General features: G+C 36.6%; 1 protein-coding gene across 4 annotated transcripts in view; it reads right to left on the bottom strand.

The window, feature by feature from the left end:
- The window catches only part of CCDC50 (coiled-coil domain containing 50), a 145,672-nt gene that overhangs the window by 69,642 nt on the left and 50,839 nt on the right, over window positions 1-25,191 (bottom strand). For 2 of the 4 annotated variants that reach the window (XM_057501172.1, XM_036933185.2), the window contains exons 5-10: window positions 16,118-16,235; window positions 11,163-11,690; window positions 6,224-6,339; window positions 5,414-5,458; window positions 5,201-5,305; window positions 3,307-3,386 (exon numbers count right to left, since the gene is read on the bottom strand). In XM_057501172.1, coding sequence (XP_057357155.1) covers window positions 3,307-3,386; window positions 5,201-5,305; window positions 5,414-5,458; window positions 6,224-6,339; window positions 11,163-11,690; window positions 16,118-16,235 — 992 coding nt within the window. The remainder of the gene's footprint in view (window positions 1-3,306; window positions 3,387-5,200; window positions 5,306-5,413; window positions 5,459-6,223; window positions 6,340-11,162; window positions 11,691-16,117; window positions 16,236-25,191) is intronic. The other 2 variants (XM_057501179.1, XM_036933187.2) reach the window with 1 other exon arrangement.

The raw sequence follows: 25,191 nt of genomic DNA, 5'->3' as shown, positions 1-25,191 counted from the left end.
TACCACACTAAGCATCTTGACCCGGGAAGCTCTGTGTTTTCCAGTCCTGTCCTCTTTCTGTATAAATAACTAAACTTTTCCAACATGATTAAATGTAACAAAGGAAACCATAGACTCAAACCAGCAAGTATATATTATTATATTAGTTGTACAAGACATTTAAAATAGTTTTAATTTTTAACTACAAAAATAAAGGTTTCATCAAATTTTGTTTTCACTTTATTGTTTATTACATATATATAATTTCCATAAATGGTAGACAAATGTTCCTTTCAAGTTGAAGAATTTAGTTCTACTAGTCATGGATCACTTTTCGCTCATTTATAATAGTCATTTTTTCGGGGGGGGCAGTAAATCCTGGTTTCTGAAAACCTGTGACCTTTTTTTTTTTACTTTTTTTTTTATTAAGGTATTGATATACAATCTTACAAAGTTTTCACATGAGCAACACTGGGGTTAACTACATTCACAGATATTATCCAGTCCCCCCCACATACTCCAATGCAGTCACTGCCCATCAGCATAGTAAGATGCTATAGAGTCATGACTTACCTTCCCTGTGCTCTACTGCCTTCCCCATGATCCCACTACATTGTGTGTGCTGATCATAATTCCCCTTATACCCCTTCTCCCTCCCTTCCCACCTACTCTCCCTGCCCTCTTTCCCTTTGGTAACTGCTAGTCGCTAGTCCCTTCTGGGAGTCTATGAGTCTGCTGTTTTGCTTTGTTGTTATACCCCACAAATGAGTGAAATCATTTGGTACCTGTCTTTCTCTGCCTGGCTTATTTCACTGAGCATAATACCCTCTAGCTCCATCCATGTTTTTGCAAATGGTAGGATTTGTTTTCTTCTTATGGCTGAATTATAGTCCATTGTGTATATGTAACACATCTTCTTCATCCCTTCATCTACTGATGGACATTTAGGTTGCTTCCATTTCTTGGCTATTGTAAATAGTGCTGCAATAGACATAGGGGTGAATATGTCTTTTTGAATCTGTGACCTTGTTTTCTTTGGGTAAATTCCTAGAAGTAAAATTACTGGGTCAAATGGTATTTCTATTTTTAATTTTTTGAGGAACCTCCATACTGCATTCCACAATGGTTGAAATAATTTACATTCCCACCAGCAGTGTAGGAGGGAGAGTTCCCCTTTCTCAACATCCTCACCAACATTTGTTGTTCCTTGTCTTTTGGATGTTGGCCATCCTGATGTGAGGTGACATCCCATTGTGGTTTTAATTTGCATTTCTCTCATGATTAGTGATGTGGTGCATCTTTTCATGTGCCTGTTGGCCATCTGATCTTCTTTGGAAAAGTGTCTGTTCAGATCCTCTGCCCATTTTTTAATCAGGTTTTTTGCTGTTTGGGTGTTGAGGCATGTGAGCTCTTTATATATTTTGGATTTTAACCCCTTGTTTGATATGTCGTTTACGAATATATTCTCCCATACTGTAGGATGCCTTTTTGTTCTGCTGATGTTGTCCTTTGCTATACAGAAGTTTTTTACTTGGATGTAATCGCAGTTGCTCATTTTTGCTTTTGTCTCCCTTGCCTGAGAAGATGTGTTCAGATAAAAGTTGCTCATGTCTATATTCAAGAGATTTTTGCCTATGTTTTCTTCTAAGAGTTTTATGGTTTCATGATTTACATTCAGGTCTTAAATCCATTTCCAATTTACTTTTGTTTATGGAGTTAGACAATAATCCAGTTTCATTCTCTTACACGTAGCTGTCCAGTTTTGCCAACACCAGTTGTCAAAGAGGCTGTCATTTCCCCATGTATATCCATGGTTCCTTTATTGTATATTAATTGGCCATATATGTGTGGGTCTGTTCTTGTGCCAGTACCAAACTATCTTGATTACTGCGGCTTTGTAGTAGAGCTTGAAGTTGGAACATAATCCCCCCAAGCTTTGTTCTTCCTTCTCAGGATTGTTTTGGCTTAATAATAGCCATTTTTAATACAAGATCATTTGATTATTCTTTCTTTCAATATCAGGTATTTTTAAGAGTATCTTCTACATTCCAGAAACTTGTTTTCAACTTTAATACATCTTTTTAAATAGCCATTCTTGGTTGTTCTATCATATCATATCTGATGCTGAAGGTATTAGTGTTCTAAAGAGCTCAAGGACTTTGAAGAATGAAAAATAATCCTAAAGATTATTTTAATTCACTTGACTAAAAAAAGTGTAATAAACCACACCTATTCACCTACTGAGAACAAATTAGTTACTTCTTGTTTTACCTGGATATTCCAAGGAAAAAGTAAAACTAATAAGCTACCTATATGGTTCTAAAGTCCGTTTTAAAATATGTTTGGCATGAGCATAACTAACAGAAACAAGAAAAAACAATTTTATAAATTAGATTACACTACTGTTGCCCTAACGGCTTTACAAACTTGATATAATCTTCTGAAGAGTATTTATCTTGGGAGAGCCCATTAATTTTAAAAGAGAATATGGCTTTTAAGTCTAGCAGCTTAAGTGTGTATTTTTCAGTGTGACAAAACTTATGTTTTAGAATTAATAAATATACTACTAATAATTAGGACCAAACTCAAGGTTTTAATAACTTAGCATTTTCACAATATTAGATTTAGTTTTATTTTTTCTTTTTCTAATTACTTTTTTCCTTTTCTAATACTATTTTCTTCCAAAAAGCAACAGAAAGCAATAAATGATTAAAAAAATAGTTGCCTCCCCAGAGACTTAAATGTTGACAACTTGAGGTAGAAAAACAGTAATTGTCCCATTAACTATTACCCAAGACTGCTTAAAAGAAATCAGAAAGTACATATACCAAAGCCACAGCTATTTGATCTAGTGGGATACAGAATAGTCCACAGTGACTCAAATAAGTATTTGCTTAGGACACTGAGACTCATAAAGAAATTAAGTTAGGCATGCGGAAATGTCATGCATACACCAATATGTCCATGAAGCTTTAAATTGGTAAAGATTTAAAACCTGAGATTTTTACTTAGGAACAGGGTTATCTCATCCCTTTTTAGCTCAAGGTATCAACTGAGTGAATCCAGAAATAACAACTTGTTCTACAAAAAGCCCATCCTTATACAGCTCAGCTTCTATAAAATTCTCATCTTCCCAGTTTGGGTTGTTCAGCCCAATTTTGGACTAGAAGCAAAGTTTGACAATAACCCCGAGAGACTTGGATACCACCTCACAATTACAGATTTCTTCATCCCCTCTCCAAAGAACAAACACTCTTCTCTGGCAGCCAACACTCCCTTCCCCATCCCAAAGTCAAGTTCCTCCCTCCTTTTCAGGTGTCACCTTACCGTGCTGGCCTGTCGTTCTTAAAACGGTGAGGTTCATCACTCTCTTTTGACTTTGAGTATGCCGATTTAATTGTTTTTGGCTATAGACAGAAAAAAACACACACAACTGAAAAAACAAACCTCAAAAGAAAAAACACATATAGAAAAGAGCAAACAAAAAGGTTAGACTTAGAAAATATCTAAGACCAAGCATACTAAACTCTACTTTAGTAATTTCAGGTTACTTACATTCAGTTGAACAACATAAAATACAGCCACTCAGAGAGAAAAACAAAATCATAGCCACAAATGTGTATTCGAAGCTGTCAATGCGGCCAGATGGGTAAGTGGGCAAAACACACAAACATGAGCCCCCACAGAAGTGTGCTTTGCCATCCATTGTTAACATAATAGCTGCACAGTAGCTGATAAGAACTAGTAGACTCCCCAAGTCTATGGCATCTAGGTTTATGCCTTTAAACTTAATGCTGAACATCTGACTCAGGAATGATTTTCAAGCCAGGAAACCAAGACATATTCAGGCCAACTTTTCCAGTAGAGGAACTGTACCAGCACCAATTATAGAATCTAGAAATTATAGAAACCTTGATATTTACTAGAAATGTAGCCCTCTCCTCTTACTTTCCTGATTTGTAATCTTTAAAAATATCTACTACTTCACAGCTGAATTAACAGAGTCTAAGTAACTTCTGATAAATTATTTGTAGCTTAATTTATATAAGCAGATGCATCTGGGAACCCTTCTATTAAAAAAATACATCTTTTAGGAGAAATTATGAATTACTAATAGGGTAAAAGAGGGAGATAAATATAAATAATTAACACGGGAATAATACTTTTGTTTGTTTTTAGACTGACTACTGGGTAATTAATTGAGCAACAGGAAATAGTAGAGCAATACTATTATCATGGTTCCTATGTCTTCTTTTTCCTTCAGTTTCCAATGCTGAAACTGTAAGACCCAAGGGAGGAATTTGTTCTAGAGAGAACAGTGCTAAACATCAACTCTATCATGGATATACACCCTAGTTGCATCCCTGCAGGCCTAGCAGAACCCCTGTCTAAAAAACCTTTACTGCAGGAATTCTCTCCCTCCTCCTCTGCTCTTCTTCTATTATGCTTTCTTCAACCAGCTTGACCTTATATTGTTAGCTATAGCTTGTAATCCTCTTTATGTTATACATTACTATGAGGAAAACACATCTTTGTCTCTCCCTGGAAATCCTGAGTGGTGCACTGAACAAAGCAACCAATGAGTAAAACCTGTTAAATTGGACTTGCAACCACCTACAACGATACATTACTTTACAGCAGGATGTACTGTAGTCATTGGTTATTTTGTCTATTTCTGATTAATGAGGGGGAAGATAACAGTCCAAGTTCAGTTCATGCTAGACAGTTCCTGTACTCTGATGTACACAATGACTACTTGGTGGTATCTGTCAGTGTGCCGTGGATGAAGTTATATCAGAGGAAAGAGAAGTAGTGCACAGTCAGGGACGAAGGACAATATAAGCACGTAGGAAAAGTAGCAAGAGGAAGAAAAAGGCCACTGTGGAAACTTGAAAGCATGTGAAAATGCTACATTCACCTGTAAGGTTAAGAATAGTAAAACTAAAATTGCTCATGACCAGAAGCACTTGCATCTTAGGTAGTCTTAAAATGAATGGAATGAGTTTTTCAATCTTAACAGTAGCTTTTTACATAGTCACTTTAAAAAAGTCAGTATGATTTTTCATAGTGAAACAACTTTTACAAGTCAGATTCCCATATATGAGAGAGATAATTTGTACATCCTAAACATATTTGCAGAGCTTACCCTAAAAGCAGAGTCCACTTTCTGTTTCTAATTTCATTTCTAATTTAAAAACAGAAACAAAAAAACAGACTGCACCTTCCAATCAGGGTCATGCTTTCTTTTGTCCAAAGATGATTTCTCCCGCTCCTTGGCTTTCTTGTAAGCCTTCTTTTCTTCAGCCATTAGAAGTCTAGCGATTTCCTAAACAAAATCCAGGCACTGTCACTGACTGCAGTTGTTAGTAAACAATTTCTGGACTATTTCCAAAGAATACTGGCTAAACAAATTCACCACCTAAAATGAGCTCACCTCGTCCTGGGCTACTTGAGCTGCTCTCATGTCCACCTGGGTAGCCTATGGTATAGAAAATACAAAAGAATAATTTAATAGAAGTCTACATTGTTCCTTCTTTAAAAATCTTCCATAAAAACAAACTGGTATTTGAAAATAGTTTTGATTTACATCCCTGAATTGGATAATCAGTTGGTTATACTTGTACCAGCCAGAGCAGGGTCTATTTTTATCAAATTCTACAGCAGATTCTTTGAGAATTACCAGAACTCAACTATGGAAAGACTGTGAGAAAGTGAGGGTTCCTATGGCCAGGATTCTCACCTGGCCCTGGTCGGCTTGTTCACTGCACACATGTGGGCAGTATGTTATTAATGACTCTATATGAAGAGCTCCGCCCAGTGCTCTGGACTGCATGGCTGCAGGCAAGCAGAGAGGCCCAGAGGCAGAGACCGGCCTGCTACATGCAGACTCGCTCTGAGTGGATGGGGTTCTAGTGACTGACCTTCCACTGTGGGAGTAAAGTTGGACATAAACCCTTTCACCCCAAGAACGTTCCATTGTTATTCCTCAGTCTCACTGAATCCACAGTGAACATGTCTGGGGCCGAAACCCACTGGCAAGACCGGGATATGGCATTCTGTTGCCAATGCTTACTCAGTAAGTAAAACTGGACACTCTATCCCTACTTGGATTTTTCTATCCATAAAGAAGATTCCAGTTTCTCAACTTCTCCAGGACTACAATGCCTATTATATAATCTCAAGAATGATCCAATTTAAGATAAACTACTGATTCCCCTGAACTCTTGCATTAAAATTTGCTCACCAAAATTTCTTCTTCTTGCAGTTTTCTAGCAATTTCAGCATCATACCATTCCTGATCCCTGTGGGCCGCTTGTGATGGAGTAGAGACAGCTTCTTTCTTCATCCTTGGCTTCATTCCTAAAAAAAGCCAGTATAAGGCAACCAACTTTGTTTTCTGAAAAGTTTCAAATGTGAGGATTTAATAATATGGGTACCTGTTGAACCACTCTATTGTACATCTGAAAACAATGTAAGATTGTATATCAACAATACCTCAATAAAAAAGTAAATTTTAAAAAAAGTTGCAGACTTTAAGCTATGTAAGTTTTTCTTTAATATCCAACACTGACAGATGTTGCCACTCCAAAATTCAGTGTAGGGTACACATAAAATCATTTTTTCCCTTAGGCATCGAAGTGGTGGTGCAAATAGTCCACACATTTAAACAAAGTTACACACTCAAACCTGCCTGGTAAAAACTCCCCTCTCACACAGTTTCTTCAACAGCAGAAAATCATGCAAGGATCTAAGTGAGGCCTGGGCAAAACAGGAAGTGAAAAAAAAAGGTCAAGTCACTGAAAAAGAATTTAGAAAAAAGAGTCAAAGTTTTAGAGACTCAGTGGTCAAGACAGGAGAAATGAAAGACTTGCTTCTATGTAACTCAGCCTTGCATACCTTACTTCAGAGGCAATAAGAAACAGCATCACCTGGGAGTTATGTGACAATACCTGTTAGCCAACTAGTGGCCCCACCATGGCTCACTTGCTTTAGATCTTTCCTATAGCTTTGATTGGTTAAATGTTGTTGCTAAACTTTAGGGATGCTATAATATAAAATAACATGAAATGGTGCACAGTGACATCAGAGTACTATTCCTCTGAGGGAAAAGGAACATAGGGGACTGGTGGGGAACTTGGGCTCTTTACTCTGAAATTTTATAAGCAGCATATATTCCTAAGTGGTAAATGCTAAAGGTTATTTCAAAAGTGTGGGTATTTCCCTTTTTACACTTTATAAGTTATAATTTCCAACAATGTGAAGCTATTATATTCAGAAATAATAAAAATTTTTATTGTGGTGAACAAGACCATCTGAAGTGACTTTCAGTAAATGGATTACTGAAGGGAGAAAGAAAATTTACTCCTAATTGCCTATTTCTTTGTATCAGTGGTTCTCAGCCATGGCAGGTATTAGACTCATTCAGTGTTCTTTAAATAAACAAAAATCTTTGACCCAAACCCCAGGGATTCCAATTTAAGGAACCTGGGTGAGATCTGACCTTTGGTAGTTTTAAATCTTCACAGCTGATTCTTATTAGCAATTAGCATTAGAAGTACTAGATTAGTGTATTATGTCCATCAAAATTACTATACATTAAAACAAGTTTTAATATAATGCCTCACCACAGTTGATTCACTTTAAATAAAGTGATTGCTTTAAACAGAGAAAAGGAAAGGAAAGGAAAGAAAATACAACTACATTCTAGGTGAATGAAGAGAATTTAAGTTTTCTGATAAAGCCTCTCTTATAGAGCTTTAAACCTAGCATAGTGGTAAATCCAAAGGCCACAGACTCATCCGTATGTCCACTGATGGATAAGGAAAATGTGGATACACACACACCACAATAGAATATTATTCAGCCATAAAAAGAAGGAAATCTTGCCATTGGCAACAACATGGATAGACCTTGAGGGCATTATGCTAAGTGAAGTAAGTCAGACAGAGAAAGACAAAATACCTTATGATCCCACTTCTACGTAGAATCTTAAAAAAAGCAAACAAACTAAAAGACAAACTCATAGATAGAACAAATTAGTGGTTGCCAGAGGCATTTTTGGGGAGAGTGAAAATGTGTGAAGTCAAACTATACAAACTTCCAGTTATAAAATAAATGTCAGAGATATAATGTACAGCATGATGACTATAGTTAATAACACCATATTGCATATTTGAAAGTTTCTAAGAGAGTAGATCTTAAAAGTTTTCATCATTAAGAAAAAAAGAAATTATACCCTATATATTGTGACAGATGTTAACTAGACTTACCGTGTCACTTTGCAATATATACAAATACAGAATTATTATGCTGCATACCTGAAACTAATATGTTATATGTCAACTATACTTCAATAAAAATAAATAGTTACAATTTGAGGTAATATCTAAGTCCCAAATAGTTAGTAGGAAAATAGTTTAACTCTTGATATATCACTCTGGAACTTACATGTCTCCTAAGAAGGGTAACTCCATAGCCTGGAATGCTAGATTTCTGGACTGACAGGTACTGCCCACTCTATGTACTGTCCTCTGTACCAGAGGTGAGAAGAACTTCTGTAAGTGTGCAAGAAGGAACTCCACATAGTCACTGCAAGACCATCCTTACAGAAAAGAGATACTTCAAAAAACTTGTAAACATACTTAATGAAGGAAATTAATAATAGCTGCCTTTATCTTGGAAGCCCAAATATATTTGGAAACCAGCTTTCAAAAGATCAGGTGAGCCATATTTTTAACAGCTTCACATTCATTTCTTAATCTAATTCTTCCTTGGTGTCCTATTTGTTCATGTTCTCCAGTTTATGGACTTAAGAACCTCCCTCAATAAACACAAATAAAGATTATGTGAAAACAAAGTCTGATAGAATATAAAATTGTTAAAAGAACTGATATTTAAGACAAACTTATCTCAATCTTGAGATAAGGTAAAATGATGACTGATAAATTATTTGATATCATGCAAGACTATTTTGTAATAAGCCAGTCTGACACTTAGGGAAAAAGCCAGAGTAAAAAGGTAGAGAAGTATTATTGCCCTGAGAGGTTGGAAGTTAGCCTGAAGAAAATCATTAGGTTATGATTTAACAGCTCAATAGAAAAGTTAATCTCAAAGATGGTATGGTTTTACTGCCCTTTAGAAAGTAAACCAATCTTATATTTAATTTAGCAATTTTATTTTGCATTCCTTTTTCAACTGACTATAAAATCCTGTTCTGCAAAGGATTTTAGAATGAATTCTTTGTCATCCTGCTAGTTTCTTCATTATTAAGTAAAACTTCAGCCTACAGTAACATGAAGAATTATGCTTTTACAACAAGAATAGATATACCAGTACCCAATAATTGTATCTTAATGTAATCCTCTAACTATTCAAGGAGTTCACAAAATCAGATGCCTTTAGGAGCCAGGAGGTAAAATTTGTAAAGTGGAATATAAAATGAAACACACTAGCAGCTATATTGTAGCCACTTTAGTACCTGCCCAGTCACATTATTTTTTCAACTCTTACGCTGGAAAAAAAAATTAAAAAAAATTTTGCCTGCAACTCAGTGTTAATATTTTCCTAATAGTTTCACCCTTCCTAAGCTTGTTTCAGATACTCTCAAGTGTCACTAAAAGTGATAAAGGTTAATCAACCTTCAGGGCACACTTATAAGGGCAGATTCACAGAATCCTGAAAAGTAGAGGCCAGTGTAATACTTCTGCTCACCCAACACCTTTAGGACTCCAACATATCCTTCTAAATGTGGATATAGTATAACTTTCTCATGAAGCCTACTCCAGATAGATTATATCACATCCTGTTTTATTCTTGCACAGCTCTTTATTTAAAGTATGTCTCATTTGCAAATATTTGTTTACATATCCATTGTTTTGCCTTGACTTATTAACCCTCTGAGCTCAGATCCAAGAATAAATCTCCAAACAAAGCCTGAGGCAAAAATATTTTTAGCATATACTCAGTATGGCATACTGAAATGAATTTTCATTTTCTTTACAGTCAAGTCCTTTAATAACATAAATAACTAACGTGATAGGATGAAATAACATAATAGGAAGAAGCAATTGGCTCAACCTGAATGTGCAACTTAGAAACCAGTTTCCAGACCAGAAGTATAGACTGGCTGGGCAACACAGTAAGGAAGAAAAATAGGAACAGATGTATCCTGGGCACTCCTTTCCCAATAACCTTGCATCTCTGTAAAACTTCAATAAGAATAAAACAGCACTCAACAGGGAGATGAGTATGGTTTAACAAAAATGCCAGTGTAGTGCTATGACTTCTGGTACAGCCACCTGGAAAACATAACCACAGCAGTTTCCAAATAAGAACAGAGAGAACCACTACTGTGTCAGTGATGGGCTTCAGAGTTCAGCCTCAGAGATGCCAGAAGCTTAAGTCTGTATTTGCCTCCTTTCTACACAAATACCACACTGGCATTTCAGAAAACCAATTGCAGAGTTAGAGTTGAAGAAGGTTAGAACATAAAAGTAACTTAAGGGAATGCTTTTCAAACTTTAAGTATGTAACAATCACCTCTAGGTCTAAAACAAACCCAAACTGCCAGGTTGTACTCCAGAGATGCTAATATATTGGAGACCCAGAAATGTGCATTTTTAGGAAATAGCCCAGCTGGTTCTGACAAAAATAGACTGAGGTTCACAATTTGAAGAATGTTGTTTAAGAGATTGCCTACCAATCTGTCTCACCTTACAGATGGGAAAGATGAGGTCAAGAAAATCTATTACTTCCAGCCCTGCTGTTGTTCTAGTAAGGCAAATAGAATGAAGGCAATGTCACCAGATCTTCTGAGTTCACTGAATTAACATCAGAAACTTAAGAGTTTTGATCTGGTATCAGAATCTCTATTGTACAGTCTTGGAAAATAAAGAATTGTATCTGGGATGGCACATTGACTGAAGCTGGGGCTGGAGGAACCTTGTAAAAAATCAGAGTATTTTCATAGAAGTCAGAAAGGGAAAGGTGCAAATATTTTTATCTTCTTACAGACTTGAGATTAATAAACACCTTTTGTAATACCTGGCTCCAGGTTTTATTCCAAAGTCAAGGACAAATAGACAAAAAGAGCAGGTTGCTTAAGATGCTTATTAAATATATTTGTTTGAAAATAGTTCTATACATATAACACCCATACTTCCAACGAGACTGTCCTTTATTACCTGTGCTATGGAGTTGGAGCCGTTTCTCACTCTCTGAGAAGGGCGGAGTCCTGAGCCTGTGTTTCCTTTCTCTGTGCTCACCTTGCCCATGGTCCCTCCCACACAGAGCTTCCTTGCAGTGAAGCCCTGCTTTCTGAGAGGACTTGGGTGAAAGTCGGTCTTGGTGTCTGGACTGTTTTTCCAAATTCCGAGTTCGATGGCTACTGTTAGCCTCCCAGTTATCAAATTCAGTGCTCAGAAACACCTCACCACTGATCTTGGGAAGTGGAGGTCTCCGGAGCTTCTCATGATCAGACTGTTTCCTTTCACGCTGTTCAGTGTTAATTTTGCTATTGTCCCTCACTTTGCCCAAACTAGAGGATGACAGAGATTTCTCTGATGACCAGTGCTCTTCCAGTTCTTCCAAGTTCTCCACTGGATGTTTGGTTTTCTCCTTCCTCTGCTTCACAGTGCTTCCATCACTTTGGAGTCTATAAGACCTTGAGACTCCAGAACCCAATTCCCTTGCCCTCCTTGACTGTGGCAGGTCTGAGTGGAGGTGGAGGGATGTGAAAAATAGAAAGGCAGGTTAACTTAATCAGAGTACGAACTCACTACACAGGAGAAACAGGGCCCAAATTTAACATATTTTTAAATGGAGACTATTTATTCAACTTTACAAACATAAAAGAGGGGATGGGTATTTATTGGAGTGATCCATGAATACATGAAGGACTCTGGGTACATAGACAAAAAGGTAAAAGACTAAAATAAAATTAAGTGAAATAAATTTGAAAGAGCTTGATCATGATTAGGGAGAGTTAACACAGTACTCTGATGTTTAACAATAATAAAGATTACAGTAATTAAACATTAAATTCTACTCATAAAACCAACTTGAACCACTATGGCAGGGAATGTAGGGGTTGAGGGAGTCTTATAAAACAGAAAAGAACTAAGCTTTGTGATAACTAAACGTTCTAGTCAGAGGCTTTCAAATATTTTTATTGGAAATAACAATAAATCTGCATCAGAATGTTGCTACTTTCTACTTAGCTCAAAAAAATGACCACAGACTAGCATTCCTCTATCCTCTCCCCTACATTCCCAGCCATATTATAGTTCAGAGTGGAAGAATACAGGGGTAGAGGAGAATTTTAAGTGAGTCAATGACCCTGTTATCTTTAGATAACTCTGCTTCCAATCTTATTTGAAAGGCAGAGGAAAAAGTTAAAAAGGGATACCATAATAGAATACATAAAAAGGAGTCACTTCCTAAATTCATTTTTTAAAACTTCATGGAATTATATGTGATTAAATATACAAGTCCCTAAGTTTAACAAACTTCAAAAACAGCACATAGCTGGTTTCATTTGTCAGGTTTCATTTAAGCATAAGCACCCTGTGAAAACAAAGAAGTAAATTAATGTGCACTTTGCAATTTACTTTAATGTTATTTAAGAATTTTAGTACATTTTGGAAATAATAAAAAGAAATCCAAATTGCATGGAAAATTGCTAAGATAGCTAAGATATGTCTCCTGATGGAATCAGCTACTTGCTGAATTGCATTCAAACAGCTACCTCTAATTTGATGGGATGTAGGAGAAATAAAGAGCTATGCATTTTCTTAGTTTTTAGTTTTTTTTTGTTGTTTGTATTGGTTTGGATTTCTTTTTTTAATTTATTATTGCGAACATAATAAAGAAATAAAAGGAGGAGAGGTATGTCGTAAATGAAATACTGATGCCATAGCTTCTCAAACATCAAATTGTTTCCTCTTGAGCTTCCCAAAGAAAATTTGCTTCAAAGATGACATCTACATTATTGGAGTGATCCAAAATTTAAATCTTTTTTCCAAAAGTCTGTAAAAGTATTTATCTTCATAATTCACAGTTAAATTTATTTTTTACATAAAAGTAAAAGTGAAAACAGAACAATGACTCTTTGCGATAAAAAAAAAAGTATCTACTCTTTTAACCAAACTATTATTTTAAGTGTTTCTTGACAACTAAGAAAGAATCAAATTACTGCTGTGAATTAATATAATATTGGCAGCTCCTAAAAAGATGACCACATCCAGGGAACAATGCTTTAGTGTTAATACCAATGTTCCCACAGAGAGCTGCATGAGTGAAGTCTGCTTTTAGGCCCAAAAGAAACAAGAATGATTTTGTCTTTGACATGAGTTTCTGAGTACACAGCTGTTTTACTGTTGCTGTTTTTAATTCTTTCTAAGATTATATTAATAATTTTATTTTAGGTAAATGCGTCTGAAGAATTAGACCAGAGCTATCACTACATTTTCACAGAACTGACAGGAAAAAATAATTTATTGTCTAGTTCACTTATTGTGACATCTTTAACCTGGGAAAGAAATAAAAAGAAAAAAAAGACAGGTGGAGGAATCTATTTGAATCCTTTAAAATCTTGTCCAGTTAAAACTGAGACACGTATGTTTCCTGGGACCAAGTTATTTGGCAAATATAATTAACTTCTTTATAGCCAATACATATACATATGTATATCACAAATATATGTAAATAAATACACACACATATTTTATTTGTATGCCTCCATGTTTGTCTTTCAAAACTAGATGGTTTTTGTTTGAATATACAAACTACTATGTTATACACACATAACATTGATTTATATACTAATAGTAGTACTTCAGAGTTTGTCTTCACCAAAATGACATTATTTGATTTACTCAACATCCATATGAAGGATGTATTTATCATCTCCATTTTATTATAAGAAAAGTCTTAGTATGATTATAGTAGATAATTTCCTAAACATTACTAGCTGTTCTATGGAAAGGATGGAACTTGAACCTAGATCTTACGACTCCAAAGACCATGACTTTAAAAAAATAAACACTATTATGCCTGTAACACAAGTAAGCAGCTTTGAAAGAAAAACATGGACTCACAAATGAAAAAGATATACTACTTTGACCGAAATAAATCTGACAGATATTTGGGTAATTTCAAATTTGTAGAAAATCCATAAATGATCATTTTAAAGACATTAATTTATTAAAAGCTGAAAAGACCATTTCTGTAATGGTATATTGCGATTATTACTAAGTAAGGTAAAGATCATTCTACACATAAAGACAGAGAAGTACATTTAAAGAATATTCCCTAATGTGTTGGGAAAGGACCACTGCAAAAAACCATCAGGATTTCTTTGTAAATATGAGCTGAATTGTAATGTGGTTTCTGTGGAACTCTACTTGGTCTTCTCAAGGGCGTACAAGTGAGGATCACATGTTCAGCAATATATAATCTCTCAACAACACAACTGAAACTCCAAGTTACATGCATGTGCTAAGGAGGTCACTTCTTCTATTCCCAATTCTCCCCGAACTCCAAAAAGGTGGCATCTATGCCACTCTCTAAAAGTTCACAGAAGCAATTAAAATACATACAAATTTTTTTAACTTTCAGGTACTCAGAAAAATCACTGGATTTCCTGCCCTAGAAATGTGAATCAGGAAGACAGCACTCTGGTCCAAACAACCAGATTTGAGTCCCAATTTCAGTTAGTATTAAGTTTTAATAGAGGAAGGCTAAAATGAATACTTAAGTGTACTTAATTAATTGCCATCCTAAGGTTTTTACAGATGTCAAAGTTTTAAAGTTATTCTTATTTGCAGTGAACATGCCTCCAGAGAATAATTAAAAATAAAAATAAACAAAGAACACCAGACCACAGTCCGAAGATTTTAATTAAAGCTGAAGAGTACCTCTTTATCTTTCTTCTGGCCATGTAGCAAAATATGGTAATAATTTTTCTTTTTAAATAATGTACTACATGATTTCATTAGAAACAGCAGCATAAAGAAAATGGCTATCAAAAAAGAGCTGAGCATTTTATTTTACATATGGAGGAAAACACAACAAGCAATAAGAAGAGCGTCAACCTGCTTACTAATTACTCCACAGAGCTGAGCTCTGCTGGTGACAATAAATTCAGAACAATATGACTGGGCAAGATATTGCCCAAACTGTAATAATCTTATCTTGTACATATTCATTTCTTCCTTTCTATTTATTAAAGACAAAGACCTACTTATCTTTTATAATGAAACCATAGAGAAATATCAACAATTAGTTAGCAAGGGACTTTGGAATCACTGAACTTAAAATTTTTACTCTCTAGAAGTTGCCTTTAGGTTTTATTTACTTGTTATTCTAAGTATCGTCTCCAAGCTGAATTACAATAAATACTGACACTATAAATTATAGGACATGTCTTTCTTTCGGCAGATCTTTGAAAAGGGCTGAACAGTACTTGCAAATACTCATTTCCCAACACTTCTAAGAACCACCACCACCACGATTACCACCACCACATCCTCACCAGCACCACACTGCGTAAGCAGGGATGAGAGGAGAGAAGCTTTGAAGGGACTTCTCTCCCTCAGACATATTTCTGGATGGTAATCAAATAGCAGAGCAAGCATCAAGAGCAAAAGATAAACAAATAGTCTTAAAATTCAATTCTGTAATCAGCAAGTTTAACCATTGGCCTATGTTTAAAAGATAAGAAGCATGGAGAAAAAAAGCTTTGTTCCAGGAACTTATGCATGGTGCACCTTCTTTATTATTCATGCCACTTTGCTGCTTCAAACAGTACCTCCCAGACTTACTACCTAAGAAAGACCACACCTAGGGATTCATCTGCCCTTTCCCACTCCCCAGTTTATGTGATTAGAATATAATACAGCACTCCAAGTAGCTAAAGCCCAAAAGAATGCATGCCAAATATTGCAAAACCATATCCAAACTTTAACAGCCATAAAAATGGCTCTGGTCATCCAACTAAGGAACAGACGAATTCATTAGATTCATATAGAATTCCACCACAAATCTAAGAGGGTCCTGATAGCCCTTCATGGACAAGTTTTAAGGGGTGTCTTGCAGTTGAGTCTAAGGATAGATTAAGTCATGATGTAGGCACTGTTACCTCCATCTTCATAATAGTAACTATCTCCATAAGCACTGGCCCCAGAGGACTCTGGAAAGTGTTTCTTCCGCTTTTTTTCTTCCTGTAATTCCTTTTCTTGCAAAAGGCGTGCTATGTCCTGCAAATATAAAGAGAATGGAAATGAGTATTTCCATAGAATGAACAAACTCCACATGATGACTCTCCATATGGTAGTCAATGCTTAGACATTCCACTACTAAGCTTCTGAGGGCTGTCTACTCCTCTCCAGACTTCTGGCATTAAGCTTCTGGTAGTCAAACGCCACAGACGATTGTTCAACAGAGGTGGCACATTATACAGATGAGCAAGAAAGCCTTTTTTTGTTAATTGAAATTTATATCTCACTCAATCTGAAGATATTCAAACCTAGTACTCCTAAAGCTACTTATGCAACAGAATTTTAAAAATACGTATTTGTGGGCCCTTTTCCCAAGATGACGATTCAGTAAGTCTGGATGGGAAGAGTGAAGTAATGTGTAAAACTTCATAAATTGTAACTTAATTTAAAACATTTCAAAAGAATTCTTCAGCTGATTCTGATTTAGCTTTGCATTAGAGTACCACTGTCTTGACTGAAAAAAACGAAGTCTTCCTCCTGTCACCCCTCTGCTTCGGTCTCCAGGCAAGTTTTTAAGCAGTTTCAGAGCGATGAATAACATTCTACCCTGTCCCCAAAAAGATTGCCATCCCCTATGAAAACAAAGGTATATACAAGTAACTACAACACAACTAAATCATAAATCCCTCAAAATAAGGGTAAAAAAGTCTATGGGAATACACAAGAGGGGATAGTATTTCTGCTTAAATGAAGTAATACAAGTCTTCACATTTGTGTTAGGTTTTGAACAAGAGCCAATTCCAAAAGGTAAAGTAAGGAGAGAGAACATCAGCAAAGTAGGAACACTTTAGTGGGCATCAATCTAGGGAAAACCAAGAGGCCAATTCAAACATTGGATGTAGGGTGTTGCAGAGAAAGGAGAAGCTAGAAAACAGTCTGAGGCTACATCACAGACACTCCTTATAGACAACCTTAAGAAGTCTTAAGTCTATGATATAAGGGACGAAGGGTTACTAAAGTTTGAGCTAGAGAGTAACAGTGTTCTGTATCTGAAGATTATTTCTATGAAAGCCCCATAAAATAGCAGCAATCTTGTTCATGTACACTGAAAAGGTCCTGTCACTAGATTTTTAAAGATCATACAAATATGGCAATAATATTCACTGGTGTAAATAGTAACAACAGTCATAGGTGGTTTTAGGTGCTTTCTTTATAAGGAATACAAGAAGCACTTTGATATCAATAATGTAAATTTTGAAGCAAGAATTAATTACTATTTCCTCTTTTGCAATTTTCTGAAAAGTCAAAATGAAGAATATTCGAAGATTGGGAAGCAAACTTAAAACAAAATCAATGAATCAATTTCTTCCCACCAGTGTAGAAACAATACTGAGGACAGACGGATTACCAAAGATTATCTGTATACTCAGCTTTTAATGTTCATCAAAATAGCCTTACAAATCTATGTTACAATTTATTTATGTTAAATAAATAGCTAAATTCAAGCTTAAATATACTATGAATGCCTTCAACTGATTTTTATGCTAGAAGCTTCTCATAAAACTGTGAAATACATATATATATCTGTGTGTGCATGTGTGTGTGTGTATATATGTATATGTATGTATGTATTTGATAAATAATCTATGTAAAGCCCTTGCTATATAATGTCACACACTTGAGCAGGCACTCACAAAATGTTGTGTCACAGAATGAGAGTTAACACAATCCTACTTAACATAAGCATAAACTGCATGCAAAGAAATCTGAATTTCTAATACAGAAAAAAATCCCCTAAGTCTGGAAATTAGGATGATTTTCTTCTCCCTTCTAGTTCAAGCCAGAGATGCTTCAGAAATACTGGGAGATAAATATTAAGTACTAAAATATATTTCTTTAGGCTTCCATTCTTTATCAGTACAATCAAGAGTTTACACTAATCAATCTTAAAGTCAAATGTCTTGACTGCCTAATGCAGCATTTTAATAAATCTGTGTGACAAGGTGCCAGAGCCTGTGCCAGGTTCATTACATTTGAAATCTTATAAAGTAATAAGTCAATTAGTTAGAGAGAGAGAAGTGGGGCAGATAACTTGTTCTCCCAAAACTAGTATTTGCTACACAATTTCTCAAATCCCTGTTTTACTGAAAAATAGGGAGAAAATGCAAAACTTTCCTGAGTTGCCTTGTTAACTAAGTACCCAATACTTCATTTTCCTAAGTGGTTTGCTTCACAGGCAACAACATTTCCCTTGTTATAACTGAGTAAAAGTGTAAAGGAAAATGACCAGATCCAACTGCCAGCATAAATTATTAAATTATACTCCTGGGACCTTATAATTGCTTTCCTGCTATAGAATTTAGTCCTAATGAATACACAATAATAAGCTGTTTTCTCAGTGTGAAGAACCAGGAGAGAAACAAGGATGATGTCCTATCTTTATAATCCATTAGCTAGTCAAAAGAAGAGATTTTAATCATGTAGAAAAAATAGTAATCATAACGTGTCATGTACCTTGGCACCACCCAAGACTTTTTGCTCTTTTAAGCTCTCAGCTCTTTTTGGAGTAAGCATCTATTGGAAGAGAAGAAAGGCAAGCTAGGCTTGAGAAGGGAAAAGATAAAGAATTCAATGGAAAACGGGTGCCATATTATAACCGGTTTAGCCCAAGTCAGTTCTCCTCTGTGCTTTCCAACATTGCTATGCAATGACTCCAGTTAGTTGATATAATAATTTCCCTCAAGCAAGCCAAAGAGGCAATTATTAGTCACAATGCTTGGATGCAGCTTAGTCACCCTTGACATAAACAATCTTGGTCTTTAGCTTTCTTCCTGTTAAAAATTAAGCTTGAATAGCATTTCCCAAGCTGTGTTCCTGAGAACACTGGTCTCAAAAGTTTCTCCAAAACTCACAAAGCATTCAATGGAAGGCATGTATTATTTACAACTCTTTAAAATGCATATTAGGGTATTTTAAAGCTTTGATAAAAGAAACCTGTTATCTTCCTATAACCCAAGAATTTCCAAATTTACAACAGAAGGCTTTTTTTTTCCTACATAAAGAATATAAATCTTACGGAATTAGTATGCTACAAAACACAACTTGGGAAAACAAATCTAAAAGAATGCCTAAGCCCATCTGAAGTCATTTTCAATTATTTCATAATTAATCATATTAACCAGGTATGCTTACTTTGGGCTAACATATAATAACAGTTGTACAGAAGGCTTTCCAGTATATACATTTATTTGAATGAGAATTTACCATTATATCTCATTTCTCCCTTTTTTTGTTATCCAAACTCACCCAACCCTGGAAAATTGAAAACTGTGAGCAAAAGAAAGGACACAATTAAGGATCTCTAGAATGCTACAGGAAAGTCATTTTAATCAAAACAGATTTACTGATAGGCTTCAATGGGCCACACATTTTGCCTCAGATGTGCAGACAAACAAATCATCTGGTCAATATCCTGAAAGTTCTTATCTAGTAAGTGGTAGAAGCAACATGAGTGGCATAATGTAGGACATGAAAATATGAGTGATCGAGAGGCTTTAGCACAAGAGGCAGTGAAGCCCAGAGGAGCCTGGCACATCTTCCTCAAGTAGATGGCAAACTACTGAACCATGGTGTTGGATTCCTTGGGGGTACTTTTATGGTGTATATGATTTTATATTAAGGTTATTTCTCCCTCAAAGTTTTTACCTTTATCCTTCAATGATAGTGAGTTTCAAAATGAGGAAATCTGCGGTATAAAAACAATCAAGGAGATCTGAAAATGTGATTGTCAAATGACTGTCAGAAAGAAAAAAAAAAAGGAAAGCCGTACCATTTCATTAGATGGCTAAATTTCTTTATTAACTAGCAATTAATGTTTTAACATCTAACTTGGCAGGGACTCAAGCAGATATAATCCCAAAGGTTTATAAAACCAGAAAACAAGATAATACCAATTCTATGGATGAAAAAACATAATGTAACAAAGACAAGAAATAAGCATTTTCTCAACCAGAAGCTGCTTCTCACTCTATTTTCTGGCCATATATGTATAAACTTATTTTTAAAAACATGGGAAAAGAATTAGTAGCTAAAATATATTGCTAACTGAACTATTGTCTAAATATTAGCAAATTATATATTCTTTTAGAATGTGAAATTCTAACTGCTTTAAGAATGTTATGGGAGAGGCGGAGCCAACATGGCGGCGTGAGTAGGACAGTGGGAATCTCCTCCCAAAAACATATATACTTTTGAAAATACAACAAACACAACTAGCCCTAAAAGAGAGACCAGAAGACGCAGGACAGTGGCCAGACTGCAGCTACACCAGCGAGAACCCAGCGACTGGTGAAAGGGGTAAGATACAAGCCCCGGCCCGGCGGGACCCGAGCGCCCCTCCCCCCAGCTCCCGGCGGGAGAACAATAGGCAGAGCGGGAGGGAGACGGAGCCCAGGACTGCCGAACACCCAGCCCCAGCCATCCGGGCCAGAGCGCAGACACAGTACGTGCCCATGGGGCCCTGGATACTGGGGGAACAGGGAGTAAGACCTCTGAGCGGGTGCTGAAGCTGATGCCCCTGAGACAAAGAAAAGCGGGGGCTTTTTGAAAGTCTTAAAGGGACAGGGACTTAACAGCTTGACGGAAACAACCCAGGTCACAGTACAGCAGCTGGAAATTACAGGGAAAACCGGGTGCACTAACCCCCTGGGCAACAGCTCTGAGACCCCTCACGGAGACAAACAGTCAAGCAGCACCCCCCATCCATTACCCCACCGGGCGCTGCGAAAGCAGAGAAGCAGCCTGAGACAAATTCCGCCCACAGAAAGGAAAATTCCTCCCTTCCGGCCAGGCAAGACACAAAGACCCAGTCTACACGCAATTACCCAACACAAGCCACTAGGGGTCGCAGTTGTCCCAGTAAAGAAAGGCCAGTAGCAAGTGAAAATTTTGGCCCTCCCAGCTGACAGTCAATAGCACCTGTCAACATGAAAAGGCAAAAAAATATGATCCAGACAAGACTAACCCAGACAGCTTCAGCATCTGCTACATCTTCCCCTGAGAAGGAATCTGGGGAGATAGATTTAGCCAGTCTACCTGAAAAAGAATTCAAAACAAAAGTCATAACCATGCTGATGGACTTGCAGAGAAATATGCAAGAACTAAGGAAGGAGAATTCAGAAATAAAACAAGCTCTGGAAGGACTTCAAAACAGAATGGACGAGATGCAAGAGACCATTAATGGACTAGAAAACAGAGAACAGGAACGCAGAGAAGCTGATGCAGAGAGAGATAAAAGGATCTCCAGGAATGAAAGAATTTTAAGAGAGCTGAGTGATCAATCTAAAAGGAATAATATAAGAATCATAGGCATTCCAGAAGAAGTAGAGAGAGAAAAGGGGATAGAAAATGTCTTTGAAGAAATAATTGCTGAAAATTTCCCCAAACTAGGGGAAGAAATGGCCTCTCAGACCACAGAGGTACACAGAACTCCCATGACAAGGGATCCAAGGAGGGCAACACCAAGACACATAATAATTAAAATGGCAAAGATCAAAGACAAGGACAAAGTATTACAAGCAGCCAGAGAGAAAAAAAAGGTTACCTACAAAGGAAAACCCATCAGGCTATCATCAGACTTCTCAACAGAAACCCTACAGGCCAGAAGAGAATGGCATGATATACTTAATGCAATGAAACAGAAGGGCCTCGAACCAAGACTACTGTATCCAGCACGAATATCATTTAAATATGAAGGAGGGATTAAACAATTCCCAGACAAGCAAAAGTTGAGGGAATTTGCCTCCCACAAACCACCTCTACAGGGCATCCTACAGGGACTGCTCTAGATGGGAGCACTCCTAAAAGGAGCACACAACAAAACACCCAACATATGAAGAAGGGAGGAGGAGGAATAAGAAGGGAGAGAAATAAAGAATCATCAGATTGTGTTTATAATAGCTCAACAAGCAAGTTAAGTTAGACAGTAAGACAGTAAAGAAGCTAACCCTAAACCTTTGGTATACACAAACTTAAAGCCTGCAATGGCAATAAATTCACACCTTTCAATAATCACCCTAAATGTAAATGGACTGAATGCACCAATCAAAAGACACAGAGTAATAGAATGGATAAAAAAGCAAGATCCATCCATATGCTGCTTACAAGAGACTCACCTCAAACCCAAAGACGCGCACAGACTTAAAGTCAAGGGATGGAAAAAGATATTTCAAGCAAACAGCAGAGAGAAGAAAGCAGGTGTTGCAATTCTGGTATCAGACAAAACAGACTTCAAAATAAAGAAAGTAACAAAAGACAAAGAAGGACATTACATAATGATAAAGGGCTCAGTCCATCAAGAGGATATAACCATTATAAATATATATGCACCCAATACAGGAGCACCAACATACCTGAAACAAATATTAACAGAACTAAAGGAGGAAATAGAATGCAATGCATTCATTCTAGGAGACTTCAACACACCACTCACTCCAAAGGACAGATCCACCAGACAGAAAATAAGTAAGGACACAGAGGCACTGAACAACACACTAGAACAGATGGACCTAATAGACATCTACAGAACTCTACATCCAAAAGCAACAGGATACACGTTCTTCTCAAGTGCACATGGAACATTCTCCAGAATAGACCACATACTAGGACACAAAAAGAGCCTCAGTAAATTCCAAAAGATTGAAATCCTACCAACCAACTTTTCAGACCACAAAGGCATTAAACTAGAAATAAACTGTTCAAAGAAAGCAAAAAGGCTCACAAACACATGGAGGCTAAACAACACGCTCCTAAATAATCAATGGATCAATGACCAAATCAAAATGGAGATCCAGCAATATATGGAAACAAATGAGAACAACAACACTAAGCCCCAACTTCTGTGGGACGCAGCAAAAGCAGTCTTAAGAGGAAAGTATATAGCACTCCAAGCATATTTAAAAAAGGAAGAGCAATCCCAAATGAACGGTCTAATGTCACAACTATCAAAATTGGAAAAAGAAGAACAGATGAGGCCTAAGGTCAGCAGAAGGAGGGACATAATAAAGATCAGAGAAGAAATAAATAAAATTGAGAAGAATAAAACAATAGCAAAAATCAATGAAACCAAGAGCTGGTTCTTCGAGAAAATAAACAAAACAGATAAGCCTCTAGCCAGACTTATTAAGAGGAAAAGAGAGTCAACACAAATCAACAGTATCAGAAATGAGAAAGGAAAAATCACAACAGATCCCGCAGAAATACAAAGAATTATTAGAGACTACTATGAAAACCTATATGCTAACAAGCTGGGAAACCTAGGAGAAATGGACAACTTCCTAGAAAAATACAACCTTCCAAGACTGACCCAAAAAGAAACAGAAAATCTAAACAGACCAATTACCAGCAACGAAATTGAAGCGGTAATCAAAAAACTACCAAAGAACAAAACCCCCGGGCCAGATGGATTTACCTCGGAATTTTATCAGACATACAGGGAAGACATAATACCCATTCTCCTTAAAGTTTTCCAAGAAATAGAAGAGGAGGGGATACTCCCAAACTCATTCTATGAAGCTAACATCACCCTAATACCAAAACCAGGCAAAGACACCACCAAAAAAGAAAACTACAGACCAATATCCCTGATGAACGTAGACGCAAAAATACTCAACAAAATTTTAGCAAACCGAATTCAAAAATACATCAAAACCATCGTACACCATGACCAAGTGGGATTCATCCCAGGGATGCAAGGATGGCACAACATTCGAAAGTCCATCAACATCATCCACCACATCAACAAAAAGAAAGACAAAAACCACATGATCATCTCCATAGATACTGAAAAAGCATTTGACAAAGTTCAACATCCATTCATGATAAAAACTCTCAGCAAAATGGGAATAGAGGGCAAGTACCTCAACATAATAAAGGCCATCTATGAAAAACCCACAGCCAACATTATATTGTATAGCGAGAAGCTGAAAGCATTTCCGCTGAGATCGGGAACTAGACAGGGATACCCACTCTCCCCACTGTTATTTAACATTGTACTAGAGGTCCTAGCCACGGCAATCAGACAAAACAAAAAAACACAAGGAATCCAGATTGGCAAAGAAGAAGTCAAACTGTCACTATTTGCAGATGACATGATACTGTACATAAAAAACCCTAAAGACTCCACCCCAGAACTACTAGAACTGATATCGGAATACAGCAAAGTTGCAGGATACAAAATCAACACACAGAAATCTGTGGCTTTCCTATATACTAACAATGAACCAACAGAAAGAGAAATCAGGAAAACAACTCCATTCACAATTGCATCCAAAAAAATAAAATACCTAGGAATAAACCTAACCAAAGAAGTGAAAGACTTATATTCTGAAAACTACAAGTCACTCTTAAAAGAAATTAAAGGGGACACTAACAGATGGAAACGCATCCCATGCTCATGGCTAGGAAGAATTAATATCGTCAAAATGGCCATCCTGCCCAAAGCAATATACAGATTTGATGCAATCCCTATGAAACTACCAGCAACATTCTTCAATGAACTGGAACAAATAATTCAAAAATTCATATGGAACCACCAAAGACCCCGAAGAGCCAAAGCAATCCTGAGAAAGAAGAATAAAGTAGGGGGGATCTCACTCCCCAACTTCAAGCTCTACTATAAAGCCATAGTAATCAAGACAATTTGGTACTGGCACAAGAGCAGAGCCACAGACCAATGGAACAGACTAGACAATCCAGACATTAACTCAGACATATATGGTCAATTAATATTTGATAAAGGAGCCATGGACATACAATGGCGAAATGACAGTCTCTTCAACAGATGGTGCTGGCAAAACTGGACAGCTACATGTAGGAGAATGAAACTGGACCATCGTCTAACCCCATATACAAAAGTAAACTCAAAATGGATCAAAGACCTGAATGTAAGTCATGAAACCATTAAACTCTTGGAAGAAAACATAGGCACAAACCTCTT

The sequence above is a fragment of the Manis pentadactyla genome, chromosome 1 (genome assembly GCF_030020395.1).
Source record: "Manis pentadactyla isolate mManPen7 chromosome 1, mManPen7.hap1, whole genome shotgun sequence".
NCBI classification, from domain to species: Eukaryota; Metazoa; Chordata; class Mammalia; order Pholidota; family Manidae; genus Manis; species Manis pentadactyla.
The sequence above is the reverse complement of the archived record's forward strand: the minus strand, read 5'-3'. Positions and strand labels throughout refer to the sequence as shown.